The sequence below is a fragment of the Gracilinanus agilis genome, chromosome 2, assembly GCF_016433145.1.
Source record: "Gracilinanus agilis isolate LMUSP501 chromosome 2, AgileGrace, whole genome shotgun sequence".
NCBI classification, from domain to species: domain Eukaryota; kingdom Metazoa; phylum Chordata; class Mammalia; order Didelphimorphia; family Didelphidae; genus Gracilinanus; species Gracilinanus agilis.
In genome coordinates, this window is record NC_058131.1 from 405,933,147 (window position 1) to 405,949,017 (window position 15,871).

The 15,871-nt window shown below is 40.0% G+C and overlaps 1 protein-coding gene across 1 annotated transcript; it reads right to left on the reverse strand.

The window, feature by feature from the left end:
• Nucleotides 1-5,226: 5,226 nt before the first annotated feature.
• On the reverse strand, nt 5,227-15,334 carry LOC123237580 (alpha-1-antiproteinase-like). Its single transcript, XM_044664573.1, has 4 exons — nt 14,709-15,334; nt 12,202-12,472; nt 6,986-7,130; nt 5,227-5,493 (listed from the first exon to the last, which is right to left on the reverse strand). Exons 1-4 carry the CDS (start codon nt 15,331-15,333, stop codon nt 5,302-5,304), a joined length of 1,233 nt encoding a protein of 410 aa, XP_044520508.1. The 5' UTR covers nt 15,334; the 3' UTR covers nt 5,227-5,301.
• Between the last annotated feature and the right edge of the window lie 537 nt (nt 15,335-15,871).

Sequence of the window (15,871 nt, forward strand, 5' to 3'; positions counted from 1 at the left end):
TTCCTTCCTTCCTTCCTTCCTTCCTTCCTTCCTTCCTTCCTTCCTTCCTTTCCTTCCTTCCTTCCTTCCTTCCTTCCATTTCCCATTACCTTCCATCTTAGAATCAATACTATTATTCCAAGGCAGAAGAGCAGTTAGGGCTAGGAATTAAGTGACTTGTTCAGGGTTGAACAACTAGGATATATCTGAGATCATATTTATATCTCAGACCTCCCATTTCTAGGCTTGGCTTTCAATCCACTGAACCACCTAGTTGCCCTGACTTTTCTGTGTCTATTCATTGTGCCATCTCCACTATTAACCACAAAGTCATTTTTGACTCTTTTCTTTCCCTCACTTCCCAAATCCAATAAATGAATAAATCTTGTTTATTTTAATTCTGTAAGAGCTTTGAAGCCCTTTCTCTCTTTTCCACTTTTGGTTTAACTATTCTAGCTCAGTTCCTAATTTCTTCTGAACCAGATTTTATTGTAACAATCTCCCATTGGTTCGCTTTCTAAGACAATCACTTGTTATTTTTCAGTCATGTCACTCCTATGCTTATACACTTCTGTGACTCCTCATTGCTTTCCAAATAAAGTGATAAACTCTAAGCTACTAACATCTCATTTTCTTCCAAATCAAGCTTCAGCTTGTCCTTCCAAGTTGATTCTTTCTTCACTTCATATTCATGCCCAAATTTGGTCTCCTCTCTGCTCTCTCTTCCTGTTCTGCCTTGTTTCTTCTCTCTACTTTCACTTATGAAGTTTCCTATGATGGGAATGCGTTTTTCATATTCCTCTTTCTCCCCGTTAGGCCTCTCCATTCCATTCTACGATGTATCAACTCCTTCATGATGACTTCCCTGTCATCTCCCCAACATGCTGAAAGGTATCTCTCTATTGACAAATTCATCATAGCATTTTGCCTGAATCTCTATTGGCTGTATCATGTTTTCTTTTATTTTAGTTATTGTGTGTGCTTTGGTATCCCCTTAATCTGATTTTATGATTTTGGAAAGAAGAGTGCATGGCCTAGCTCTCTTTGTATCTTCGTGCCCAAATAGGGGTGATGAGGTAGTGTGTTACACAGAGTGAACATGATTTAGAATCAAGAAGTCCTCCTAAGTTGAAATCCTGCCTCAGACACTTATTAGCTGTGTGATCTTCAGCACATCATTTAACTTGTCTGCACCCCAGTTTCTTCATCTGTAAAATGGGGATAATAACACTAATAGAATTGATGTGAAGATCATATGAGATATTATTTGTGCTTTTTATAAGTGCTTTGCAAATCTTAAAGCACTTACAAATACTAGCTATGATTACTATCAGAATCAACATCTAATCATCAGAGGATCTGTGATTTTGTCAGTGCAGGGAACTCCCAGTGTGGAAAATGTCCTTCCTAATATAGATTGCAATGTGCCTTTGATTTAGTAGAAAAGTCCTAGAGAATTTTCTGAGTTATGGAAGGTAAGTGAGATGCCACATAACTAGGAAGTATGAAAGGTGGGATTAGAATCCATTTCTTCCTAGCACCTAGCCCTCATCTCTAGCCACAGTGCCATGCTGCCTCTTTCCACATTATAAATACTTGAAAAATGTTTAGTGAATTGGGTTGTTCAAAGACATGTGAGTGAGATTACTAGGGTATTGAGGACCATGTGTTCTTTTTAGATGAAGAAATAAGGAATTCTCAGCCTGGAGAAGAAAAGATTTAAAGGAGAGGGTATCCTAGTTGTCTTCTAATATTTTTAGAATGAAGTATGGTAGAGTAGTTAGACTTTTTTTTTGTTTGACATCAGGGAGTAGAATCAGCAGAAATGTGTGGAAGGTGAAGAGTGGTAGATTTAGGCTAATGTATGAACAATTCCTGGCACTTAGAGTTGTTCCAAAGTGGAAGCTAGGTGCAGTGGATAAAACACTGGGCTTGGAATCAGGAAGACTGAATTCAAATCTGGCCATGGATGCTTACTAGCTATATGACCATGGAAAAGTCACTTAACCATGCTTTTCTCAGTTTCCTCATCTATAAAATGAGCTGAAGAAGGAAATGACAAAACTACTCTAATATTTTTGACAAGAACCCCCAACCCCACCCCACCCCCAATGAGGCTGTGACTAAAATGACTGAACAACGTAGTGGAGTGAGCTGCCTTAAGAAATAGTAAATTTCTCTATTCTTGGAAGCTCTTCAAGTAGATTATCATATAAAGGATTCCTACATAAATAATTTTTTTAGCTCCTTACAACTCTAAGATGCTGAGACTTTATATAAGGACTTTGAGGTCTTTTTCATGGAGGCATTCTCTATCCAATAGTCTTCTTAGACCCTAAGATCCTAGAAAGGGATCAGAATATCCTAAGAAATCAGGTTGATGAGGGATTTTCCAGTTCTCTGGTTGAGGGTCTGAAGAATGTCTCAGACAGAGAAGTGGTGTTCCAGGAATTAGCATAGGTTCATTAAGATCAATTCTTGACAAACTAGTCAAATTTTCCCCCTGTCAGTCATAATTAGCCTGAAGGTTATTAGGGAGTAATAATAATAACTAGCATTTTTATAACATCTACCATGCATGCTAAACACTTTGCAAATTCATTACAATCTTGGGAAGTAGGTGCCATTATTATTCCCATTATGTAATTGAGAAAACTGAGGCAAACAGATTAAGTGACTTGCCCAGGGTCACATATCTAATAAAATCTGAGGGTCTTCCTGACTCCAGACCCAGTTATCTACTGTGCCATTTAGCTGCAAAACAGTCTATAATAATTTCCTTCATGATCTCACCACTTCTCATATCCCCTGCAATCTATTTCCTTCTTTATCCCTTTACCTAAACGTTTCCCTTGGTTAGTAATGACTTCTTTATCGCTAAGTCTGACTGCTCTTTTAATTTTTTTTCCCCCATCATCATCGTCTTTGAACTTTCTGTAGTTTTTGACATTATGATCAGTCCCTATCTTCTTGACACCTGCCCTGGGTTTGTATGTCATTTTGCTGTCGTGGTTTTATTGAGTGTGGAAGAGTAGAAAGGGGACTACATTTGGAGTTAAAGGGCTTAGGATTGAAGGCTTGCTAGGCTTGTTATCACTGCTGTAACCCTGTTCCAGCCCCTCCTTCCCATCTGCCCTTCCAGCTTCCATGTTGGGCTCCAGACATCTTTATATGTTACTTCACACATACCCTTCTTTTCCTTCCCTTCTCCTCCCTACTGCTTTCCATTTCTGGGAAAATAATAAAATCAATACTTCTATTCATGGAAAAGATGAGAGAATCAACTTGCTTATAACTCCATTCACCGTCTCTTTAACTTCCCTGACTAAAGTGCCCCTCTTTGGCTACTCCTGCCCTATATGGATCTTCCTTGCCTTTGTTAAAGTATATATAGAGTATCCTTGAGGATAGACATTGCCTTGCTTCAAACTTTTTTTGGCATTTTATATTTTTGTATTTTCAGAATGTAGCCCGGTGTCTGGCCCACAGCAAGCACTTAATAAATGTTTTTTCATTCTTTGATTCATTTACTTATCTCTGAGGGCCTTAGTTGCCTCATTTGTAAAATGAGGCATTCTGAGTAAGGTATCCTTGGAATCATTATGAAGGTTCCATACAATGCTCTGTCTCACTGCACTATCCTGAGTTGTTATGCCCTTCCTCCCTCTATTCCTCCCTTCATTCAACAAACACTCGGTGAGAAAAAAGGAAAACAAAACATGAATTTCAGGCTTCAGCACTTGCACCTTTTCCTATATGAAGCTGCTAGACTCTGGCCCTTTCTGGCTCCTAACTTTGCCCCTTGTTCTGTTTGCCCTATGTATGTAGATTCTTTGGTTGGACTTTGCCCAGTAATTGAGTTTTGAAAATTACCTCTTTGATTCAGCATCCCAAGTAGACCACTTGGTCCCACTTGAAGCCCTCCTTCCACATTCTTATTGCATGTCCACTACTTTGTCAGTCCAACCCCATGACCCAGTTTGATCTACCATTAGCTATTAAGGCACAATTGCACGGGCCAAGGCAACAGACACACTGGAGTTGTCTTGACAAAATCTCTGGCTGCCTCGACAGAATCTCTGGCTGCCGTCATAGCCCTGGCCATAAAGGAAGGTCTGGAGAATATCAGCCTGAGAAATGATTGCTGTCAGTTATCTAGATAAAAATAAAAGACTTTGCTATTTGTTGGAATTTTAAAAGTCATTTCTACTGACAGTCTCCCATAGATGCTCTCCCTTCTCATCTCTCCCTTCTGGCTTTCCTTAACTTCTTTAAAATCTCAGCTAATATCCTATCTTCTTAAGATGCCTTTCCTGAGCCTTCTTCATGCAAGTAAGTGCCTTTCCTGATCTCCCTTCCTGCCTTTCCTCTGTGATTATCTCTAAATTGTTGTATGTATCTTATTTGTATGTGGTTATTTGCATGTTTTCTCTCCTTTAGACCAGCTCTTTCAAAGCAAGGATTGTTTTTTGGCCTTTCTATGTGTCTTCCTTACTTGGCACAGTGTCTGTCACATAACAAAGTCTTAAAAATGATTGTTATTTTGATTTGATCAATTAAATGTCCATTTCTTGACTGCCTACTCTATGTAGGTTCCATTAGTAGGCCACTGAGAGGAACATAAAGATGGATAAGCCCTACTGAAATTAGAGAACGGTTACCTTTTTCATAGAGATCTCTACATGTACTATATTCTGATGTTCCTAAGGGAAAATCAGGTAAATTCTGATAGACCCAGGGGAAATCTGGGTTGGGACTGATATGGAGAACTTTTTTTAAGCCTTATCTTTTGTCTTGGTATCAGTTGTAAGACAGAAGAATAACAAAGGCTGGGAAAATAGGTTAAGTGACTTGCCCAGAGTCATCCAGCTTAGGAAGTGTCTGAGGCCAGATTTGAACCCTGGTCCTCCTAACTCTAGGATTGATGATCTGCCCACTGAGCCACCTAGTTGCCCTGTACGGAGAATTTTTGAGAATACAAGACGGAGTCACTGTAAACTCACAGCTTCAGTTCTTGGCCATAAAAGTCTGTGTTCTAAGCATCATCATTCCATATACTTAGACCCTTTTAGCTCCAAATTTCTAAGGTCTCAATTCCTTTGTAGCTTTTATATCCAATGTATAAGATTTTAGCTGTCATACATGGCTTCCCTTTCCACTTCTCTTAATGATTTGTAGACTTCCCTATGAATCATTAGAATGAGTCAATTTGGAGGAAACTGAGAATCCACACTGAGCATGCAGGCATGAGATGGATGCTGCTTCTTTATTCTGCAGGAGAGGAGAGAACACTGAGATCTTGAGGGGCTGAGACTGCAGATGCTAATTTCCACTAGGATTCATAACTTTTCCCATGAAAAGCATGCTCTTTGTTTTTGTTTCAAAAATTGCCATAATAAAGGGCTGGTTGAAGTCCACGGTAGGGGGGATGGACATAGGTATTGCTTCTAATTGAGTGGCCGCTGAAGCCTCCGTTCCTTTCTCATCAATGTTCACCACAGCTTTGTGCACAGCCTAGAAAGGAAAGGAAGAGCCTTCTTGATTCACACCATCAGAAATTGTTAGCTCATTTCCCCCAATGCGTTTATGTTTTGATTCTTTAACTAAATTATATGTTCTTTGAGCGCAGGGACCATGGCAAAATCTTTTTTTGCTTTTGCCTCTGTTGGGGAGGAATGGGGCTTGCAGTAGAAACTTTTTGTTGCTGAGTCTTTTCAGTCGTGTCTGACTCTTCATGACCCCATTTGGGCTTTTCTTGGCAAGGATTCTAGAATGGCTTGTCAGTTCTTTCTCCAGCTCATTTAACAGGTGATTAAGGCAAACAGGGTTAAGTGACTTGTCCAGGATCAAACAGCTAGTAAGTGTCTGCATCCAGATTTGAACTCAGAAAGATGAGTCCTCCTGACTTTAGGCCCAGGACTCTGTCCACTGTACCACCTAACTGCCTTTGATAAGTAAATTTTGATATAATTAGTTTCCATTGTGATCTGATGTATTTTATAATAACCTCATTCTGAGAAGTGGTACAATAAGCCTTACTAGAGGATCAAACGGAGCCATGATTTAAAAAAAAGTTAAAAACTTAAAAAATTCACTAGCTATGGGAGGGGGGTGGGAGGAGGGGAGAGAAAGAACATGAATCATATAACCATGGAAAAATATTCTAAATTAATTAATTAAATAAAAATTTAAAACAAAATTCACTAAAATATAAAGGTCATAGTGAAAATGTCTCCCAATACGCAAGCATTCTAATAATTGCTAGTTTCGACACAGCCCTTGCAGTCCAAGTACTTTATAATTATTATTTCATTTGATCTTCACAATAATCATGGGAAGTAGGTACCATTATGATCCCCATTTTACAGATGGGGAAACTGAGGCAAACAGAGGTTAAGTGACTTGACCAGGGTCGCACAGCTAGGTTAGATTTGATCTCAGGACTTCATGACTCTGAGCTCTGAGCTTTCTCCACTGAACCATCTAACTGCCCACATTTCCATTTAACCAAATTCAGTTTTCAGTGAATCTATTTGCTCTCCAAACTAGCTAGATCTGAATCTTCACTTGAAACCTCTGTGCTTTGAGGTTTGTTCCAAGTTCAATGCACTCATCTATGATGATTATACATAGTCTGTTCAATATATTAATTTGTGATTTGCTATGTGGTCTTTCCAAGCTCAGTACCCTTGCCAGCATCAAATAGAGGAGAATCAAAACAACACCATTCACTGTAAAGGGATATTTCAGTTTAAGTTCTCAAGTTGCCATTTATTTATTAGGTGTGTCACTTGGAACAAATCTCCTTACATCTCTGAACCTCAGTTTCATTATCTGTAAAATAGAGAAAGTAGTCCTTACCCTGCCTAGCTCCCAGAGTTATCCTAAAGGAAATTCTTTTCAACCTTAGAGCAAAATGCAAACATGCGTTGTTCCTGCTGTTGCCACACTAGTAATATATAGGGGAATTTAAAACAAAATCAATGCTTAGTATTCTTAGACTTACCTTGGAAATCTTAAGTTTTGCTTCCTCTGTGATTCCAGAGAGATCCGCATTATTTCCAAATACATTTGTGATTCCCAGTTCACTTAGTATCTTCAGATTATAGTTTCCTGCGATGGAAACTTTTGGAAAATATAAATTGATTGCCCTATTAATAAGGGAAGATAAAAGGAGGGAAAAAAATCACTGTTAAAATATGAATATTTTAAATAAAAATATTTCAGCATTATTTCTTTCAAAATAAATAGTTTACTAATTTATTTTTATTAAAACTCTTATCTTTTGTCTTAGAATTGATACTAAGTATTGGTTCCAAGGCAGAAGATTGGTAAGGGTGAGGCAATTTATGTGACTGGCCCAGAGTCATAAGGCTAGGAAGAATCTGAGGCCAAATTTGAACCAAGATCTTCTTACCTCCAGGTCTCTTGGCACTCTATCTGCTGAGTTACCTAGCTACCCTGCAAATAAATATTTATTGGTCATTTTTGTTTTTTATATTACAGTTTTCAATGTGTTCCTTCCTCTTCTCCTCCCAGGGAGTTGCCCCCATAACAAAGAATAAAAAAGAGAAGAAAAAAAACCTTGAGTGAACGCTAAAAAAGTTCATTTTAAAAAAGACTAAAATTATTTGTAGTGCTCCATATGCAAGGTCCTTGGCCTCTGCAAAGAAGAAGGGGGCACATCTTCTCATCACACCATTCAGTTTAAATATTTTGTTATTCATCTTTCTATTTGCTGCAGTTCTTGTGAATAGTTTCCTTGTTCTATTTATCTTGCTTTACATCAGTTTTATATGGGGGGTATGGGTTTCCCCTGGACACCCCAAACCCTAAAGTTATCCCAGGCCAGAAAGCACATAAGGAATTCCTTTTCTTGCATTCCTGCAGTGTTGTCTTTGGGAAGGTGAGTTTGAGCAACAGTAGGTAGTACGATAAGAAAAGAGCTTCTGGGTCAGACTCTCCCTTTGGCTTCTCCCCTAGTTTTTTTTTTTTTTTAATTTAAAAAAAATTTTTTTTAAACCCTTAACTTCTGTGTATTGACTTATAGATGGAAGATTGGTAAGGGTAGGCAATGGGGGTCAAGTGACTTGCCCAGGGTCACACAGCTGGGAAGTGTCTGAGGCCGGATTTGAACCTAGGACCTCCTGTCTCTAGGCCTGGCTCTCAATCCACTGAGCTACCCAGCTGCCCCCTTCTCCCCTAGTTTTTGATAAACACAGATATGCGTTTTCCAGTTTGCTCTTGATAAGCATCCATTTGCATCTCTGATATCAATTCATTTCTCCAGTGGTGTAATTTCCCCCTCCTTTTTATTTGGGGACACTGGATGTCTACCTCAGATACCAAGGCTCCTCATAATTGTTAAACACATTCTCCCACCCCCATTTTATTTTATTTATTTATTTTTTAATTTAATTTTTTTAAACCCTTAACTTCTGTGTATTGGCTCCTGGGTGGAAGAGTGGTAAGGGTGGGAAATGGGGGTCAAGTGACTTGCCCAGGGTCACACAGCTGGGAAGTGTCTGAGGCCAGATTTGAACCTAGGACCTCCTGTTTCTACGCCTGACTCTCAATCCACTGAGCTACCCAGCTGCCCCCCTCCCACCCCCATTTTTTTTTAGACCCTTAACTTCGGTGTATTGTCTCATAGGTGGAAGAGTGATAAGGGTGGGCAATGGGGGTCAAGTGACTTGCCCAGGGTCACACAGCTGGGAAGTGTCTGAGGCTAGATTTGAACCTAGGACCTTCTGTCTCTAGGCTTGACTCTCACTCCACTGAGCTACCCAGCTGCCCCCTCCCACCCCCATTTTAATCATGTAGTCCCTGTCCCCAGTAAAGTATATCCTGAACCCCTTCTCCTGAGGGAGGCAGTATCGTCTCCTACACCTGCTTCCCCGTCATTCAACTTGCATTCAATTTAATAAATTTCTCTGTTTTTAAGATAACCTTTGGAGCCTGTCACTCTTGAGAGAGTATCCTTTCCCGACCCAGGTAGTCTCTCCAGGTTTACCACAACAAGTTCATATTCATTGCTTCTTATGGCCCAGAAGTAGTATTATTTCTTAATGTATAAACCCTTTCTGACTATGATAGAAGCTTCTCCTTAGATCCTCTGAATTTGAGTTATTTAATCTCAGCTTAAATACTTTGAGTATCAGGAAAATTTCTCTCTCTGGACCTCGATTTCTTCATGAGAAAAATGAAGAAGCTTTAGACCGTATGAATGTTATTATGCAGTCTAAAATGTTTTAAGTCCTGGAAGACTACAACTCCCAGGACTCCCTACCACAGCTTCCTCAGACACCTCCCAGAGAGGTGGTTTTTTCTAGAGAACCAATCCGAGATCAACTCCTGAGCTTTCCCTTACATAACTTTTTCTAATCTAAATAAACCCAACTATTCTACACTCTTAAGTTGTTTCCTGATCTCTAGGGTCAATTTCCCCCTCTAGGCTTGGGGCTTCCCCAGTTAGGCTACTTTCCTATTCCTATTCCCTTTCCCTTCCTATTCCCTTTCTTTCTCCTCCTTCATCCTCCCTCCTATCACCCACATCACATTATATTTGCCCCCACTACCTCCATTGAATGTAATCTCCTTTAAAGCAGAAGCTTTCTTTCTTCGTTTATTTGTTTCTCTCTCTCTGTGTCTCTTGTCTTTCTCTGTCTCCGTCTCTCTCTCTCCCCCTCCTCTCTCTCTTTCCCTCCTTCTCTCTCTCTCTAGCTATCTCTTTCTCTGTTTCTATATCTCTGTCTCTCTGTCTCTTTCTTTGTCTTTGATTCTGTCTCTGTCTCTCTGTTTCTTTTCTCTCTTTCCCAGTACCTAACCCAGTGACTTGCAATGTTCTCTGAGATCTAATCTAATTCAGTGTCTTATGATAGATCTCGAAGGAGTCTGTTCTCTGTTTAGGCAGCTCAAATGTTTTCATCTTCTACAAGAAGTTTTTCCTAATTCCCCTTAGTTCTAGCACATTCTTCTATTGATTATTTCTGACTTATCCTATCTGAATCTCGCTGGCATATTGATGTTTTCATGTTTTCTCCACCATTAGAATGTAAGTTCTTTGAGAACAGCTGTCTTCCTTTTTGCTTGTATTTGTATACCTGGTTCTTAGCACAGTGCCTAGCACATAGTAAGTAGGTTCTTGGTTGTTGCCGTTGTCTATTAGTTGTGTCTGATTCCTCATGACCCCATTTCAGGTTTTTCTTGGTAAAGATACTGGAGTAGTTTGCCATTTCCTTCTCCAGTTCATTTTATAGATGAGGAAACTGAGGCAAATGGTGAAATGACTTGCCCAAGTTCACACAGCTAGTAAGGATCTGAGGCCAGATTTGAATGAAGGAAGGTGAGTCTTCCTGACTCCAGGCCCATCTATCTAGCTACTGTGCTATCTACAGCTCAGTTAATAGAAGTAATGCAATATGGGAAGGGAGCAGGGATAAGCAAAGGATTCATTTAGGAGAAGGCACCTACACTGAGCTTCTTTAGCAGCAGGGATGGAGAGAGGAGGGATGAGGGTATTTCGGCTGGCAGCCTTTACAAAGACTCAGAGCTGGAGATGGCATGTTAAGTTCAGGGAATAGGGAGTAGGCCAATTTGACAGAATTGTAGAGTGCATGAAGGGAAATAGTTCAAAGGAAATCTTGAAAGATGAAGAGTAGATGGCTCAGTTGATTGCAAGCCAGGCCTGGAGATGAGAGGTCCTGGGTTTAATGTGTCCCTGGGCAAGTCACTTAACTCTAATCGCCCAGCCCTTACTGCTCTTCTACCTTGAAACCAATATACAGAATTGATTCTAAGATGGAAGGCAAGGGATTTTATTTTTTAAAAAATGAAGGGGCATGAGATTCCAAAGGTCTTTAAAGTATCTGGAAGAAGAATTTATGCTTTATCCTAGAGAGGCAATAAGAGGACACCATTGAGGATTCTTGAATTGGACAGCAATGTGGTCAGATCTCGGTTTTAGGAGTGTTAATCTGGAAGCTGTGTGGAGAATAGATTGGAGAGGGGGCTGGAGAAATTTGGAAATGGGGAAATTAAACTGTTTAGGAGGAAACTGCCATAGCCCAGGTGAGAGACAGTGGGAACTCAGAGTAGAGTGGTGGCTATGAGAGTGGAGAGGAAAGCTAATGGATGTAAGAGATGATGTGATACGTAGTTCAATGGGGATATGATTGGGGTACTGGCATTACTAGATAATGCTATTGCAAATATGAATACCATGGAAATAGGTTTGGAACAATGCTACATGTATAACCTAGTGGAACTGCTTGTCAGCTTTGGGAGGGGATTAGGGAAGAGGGATGGGAAAAATCATGAATCATGTAACCATGGAAAAATATTCTAAATTAAAAAAGAATGTAAAAAAAAGAGATGTGATAGCAGAATTAGGAATCAACAAGACTTGGTAACTGATTGGGTGGATATGGAAGAAGAGGGAAGGGTCAAGAATGAATTCCAGGTTGCAAACCAGGGTGATAAGAAGGATGATGGTAACCTTAACACAAATAGAAGAATTTGAAAGAGGAGTGAATTCAGGGAGGAAGACACCATAATAATAGCATATCTATTTGACAATGTCCAGCAAGCAGCTGGCTATGTGAGACAGGAGTTTAAGACAGATTAAGGCTGGATAGATAGATTTTGGAGTGATATGCATAGAGATAATTGAACCCAAGTTTGCTGATGAGATTCAGAGAGAAATCATAGAATGAGAAGATACCTCAGGACAAAGCCTTGGAGAAACCCCATGGTTACGGGGTGAGGGGACATGGGTGATGATCTTAGTGAAGGATGCTGAGAAGTGGTTATATAGGTAGAAGGAGATCAAAGACCAGTTTACAGAAGTGAAGGGAAAAGAGAGCATCCAGGAGGAGGGGTGGTTAATAGTGCCAAAGGCTTCAGAGGTGTCAAGTTGAACAAAAAGGTAAAAAGATGCATACATAGCCCGTGGACTTTATTGGTAGCCTTTCATAATTCTAAGAGACCTAGAGGAATGATTCTACTAGATGGATCTCTTGGGAGGACATGGACAAGAGTGGCACAAGATTGTAAAGCTGATATGGGCTATTTGCACTGTTGGATCCTGTAAGGTCATAGAGCCATTCAAATATGAACAAAGAATTATTTTATCATTATTATTATCACATCCTTATCATTATCTTAATACTGGCCAATTGATGACTTAACAATTTGAAGATGGCGCAAAATCAGAAAGGTTACCTGCGAATTAAGCTTCTTGACCATTTGTCAATCAGCGTTTTGTTCAGGGCATTCTCCACTTGTTCTAGCTTCCCTGTGTCTGGCAGTATGAAAAGGGCAGTTGCGTTTCCCATATACTTCATTTCCACTACCCAGCAGGACAGGTCCCGATCATAAACCACATTGAACATGCCAAAGCGGTTCATTGTTTGAACTGGCACAGTTGTTTCGGCATCCACATGGAAGGGGCGTTCCTTAGTGAGCTCTGCTTCGAAGGGTTTCTCCCATTTGCCTAATGGAAAATGTACAAGGCAGTGAATTTGTGTGGGCTGGAAAGGGGGAAAATCAGTGGCAGGAAAATTAGGTACTCCTGTTATCTTAGTAATAGGTAGCTATTACTGAGGGGCAGCTAGTGGATAGAGTGCCAGACTTGGAGTCAGGAAGTCAGGAAGAACTGAGTTAAATAATCTGGCCTCAGATACTTCTTCACTGGCTCTATGAGTTTGGATGAAACACTTAACTCTGCATCAGTTTCCTCATGTATAAAATGAGCTAGAAAAGGAAATGGCAGATCGCCTCTGTGTCTAAGCCAGGAAAGCCCCAAATGGGGACATGAGGAGTCAGACACAACTGAAAAATGACTGAAATTACTTTAGTATTTCCCATGACCTTTCACTGGGAACAGGGAGGGAAAGGTTTTTTTTTTTTTTTTTTTTTAAACTCCTACCTTCTGACTTAGTATCAATTCTAAAACAAGAGGGCAAAAGCTAGGCAATTGGGATTAAGTGACTTGCCCAGGATCACAAAGCTAGGAAGTATCCAAAGCTGAATTTGAACCCAGGTTTTCCTGACTCCAGGCCTGGCTCTATCCATTGTGTAACCTAGCTGTCCCAGTTGAGTCTTGATTCTGTCACCAAATAATTGTAGGATCAGGGGCAAAGCCTTTGACCTCTCTGATATTCAGGCTGATGTAGCTGTAACAGAGTGATAATAATACCTGTATTACCTGCCTCATAGACCTTTGGAGAGGAAATAGTAGGGTAATGTGTTTAAAATACATTGTAAAGGGTAACGAGGTAGCATAGTGAATGGAGTGCTAGGCTATAAAGTCAGAGGACCTTTGTTCAAATCTAGCTTCAGGCACTTTCCGGCTATATGACCCTGGGCAAGTCACTTAACCCTGATTATCTAGTCCTTACTACTCTCCAGGTATAGAACTGATACTAAAAACAAATCCACTGTAACTGTTTTAGATATGCACTCTGAGTTTAACAAGTGGTGCATTTTCCTGCCCAGTGACCATACCAAGGAAATGTAGAACATCAGAAGCAGAAAAACCCTCAGAAATCATCTAGCCCAACCATTTTATTTTACACATTAGTAAGCTGAACTCTAGAGAGGGAAAGTAACTTGTACAATATCACATTATGAATGGCAGAGTAGACACTAAGACCAAGGAATCCAGCTTTCTTTTGGCCCTCATGCAAGCTCAGTTTATCCAGATTCTCTTCAGGGATTGGTTGCCATTTATGTCATCCCGCAAGCCTTCCAAGAATTGTTCAGGAAACAAAATGGGTTTTTCTACTTTGTTACCACTTTCTATTGCTGTCCTGACCTCTGGTAGGGATGTAGAAAATTCAAAGACCTGGGAAGCATGGATGATCTTAGATGACAGGTATGCCACCATTCTTAAAGATCAAAGGCTAATTCTGTGATATACTTAATGTAGTTAACACCTGGTGTTATGGACATTGTAGTTTCTCCTCATATCAGGAGATGCTTGATCTACACAGGTCTATGGGAATCTCATGATACCAGATCTAGGAGGGGCTCTATAACTATCCTAATAGTTCACATTTAGTTAAAGTTACTAATAACACTGTGAGCTGGCTGGTGCAAATACTTCACCGCACCTTCCCAGAGATCCTCTTCTCTCTACCATCTCTTCCAGTCTCTCCAGTCCCTTTATAAATGGCCTGTAAGCTGAGTATCAGTGAAGTTAGCTGAGTTGCCCATAGTCAAAGAGCTTATGAGTGCCATAATTCTAATTCAGGGATCTCGGTCAGGCCTTCTATCTAACACCATTACATCATACATAGTGAGTGCTACGGACATTAAAACAAATACGTAGTGAATATTAGAGCTATGAGGCACATCAAATAAAACATTAGATCTTAGATTATAGAATGTTAGACTTGGAGGAAACCTTAGAAACCTGGGAAGTTAGACCCGAAAAAGAGTTCAGGGATCTTCTAAATGCAGTCATTTCATTTTATAGATAAAACTGGAACCTTGAGGATTAAAATGGCTTGACTAAGATCAAACAGTTAGTATCCAGTTCTGTGGTTATCTGAATATATTTTGGGAGAAGGTTGTGAGGGAAAAAAACCAGGCTATTTCCTTTATCATCACTTCCTTTAAGAAAACTATTACTGTGACATAGTTTAGAAGAATAACTTTAATTTAATTGGCATTGATTATCCATCTATTCAGATTGGAACCAAAACTGCTGTAGAAAGTGATCTTACCTTTAAAGAAAATGCAATTCACCAGGACAAAGACCACATTAGAGTCCAGGTCTTGAATCAAATCCACTATTTTTCCTTGGGTCTCCTTCTCCACATAGTCATTGATCTGTTTCTTGGCAGCCTCATTGTCTTCAAAATTTGTAGAGAAGGTATCTGAAGCATATAGTTTTTTGCTGTCTTCTAGAAATTTAGCTACGAGGTTCAGATTTTTGTCTATAAACAGGCCATTGCTTGTGGTCAGTTGAAGCTCATTTCCAGGTAGGTTGAGTGTATTTAGAAGCTCTTGGAAACCTTCAAAAATATGTTCCTCTGAAATCTTAGTGAGGTCGAATCCTAACCCCTTCAGGATCTGATCATGAGTCTCTGATTTGGCCCCAAGAGCCAGCAAGGTAAAGGCAGTGTAGATACTCATAGGAGAGAAGAATATGTTGGTGTTATTGGACTTAGAAACCAGCAGTCTATAAAAATCTATGCCAAAATCAGTCATATAGGGGGAAATTCTCTTGCTGGAAGAATATTCATCTGCAGTATCTTTACTGGTTTGGATTTCCTCAGCTAGGTGGCTGGGGACCAGGCTGCATAGCCCAGCCAATATCAGGCAGAACGATAGAGTAGAAGGCATCATTCTGAAAGAGAATAGGGCATACAGCTGGAATAATTACATGTAAACATCACTTAGGCTGCTCGACTTTTTAATTTCCAGTATGCCTTGCTCAGATTTGCTCCCCAGGGTGTTATTGAAGTAGTTAGACCTTCCCCTTTGCTAGGACTGTCTTACTGCTTCTTATCTACCAACTAAGTAATCCAAGTAATTTGCTGTTCAGTTATTTCAATCATGTCTGACTCCTTGTGACCACATTTGGAGTTTTCTTGGTAGGGGTACTGCAGTGGTTTGCCACTTCCTCACTCATTTGACAGATGAGGAAACTGAGGCAAACAGGGTTGAGCCCAGGGTAACACAGTAAGTGTCTAAGGCCAGATCTGAATTCAGAAAGTGAGTCTTTCTGACTCCAGGCCCAACATGCTATCTACTGTGCCACCTTATTGCCCAAGTGAAGTAATTTATCAATTCAATTTGATTCAGTTTCATAAACATCAAATACTTATTGTACTATAGACCTTGTGCCTGTCAGCATTGGAGACCCAAAGAATAACTCTTCTTC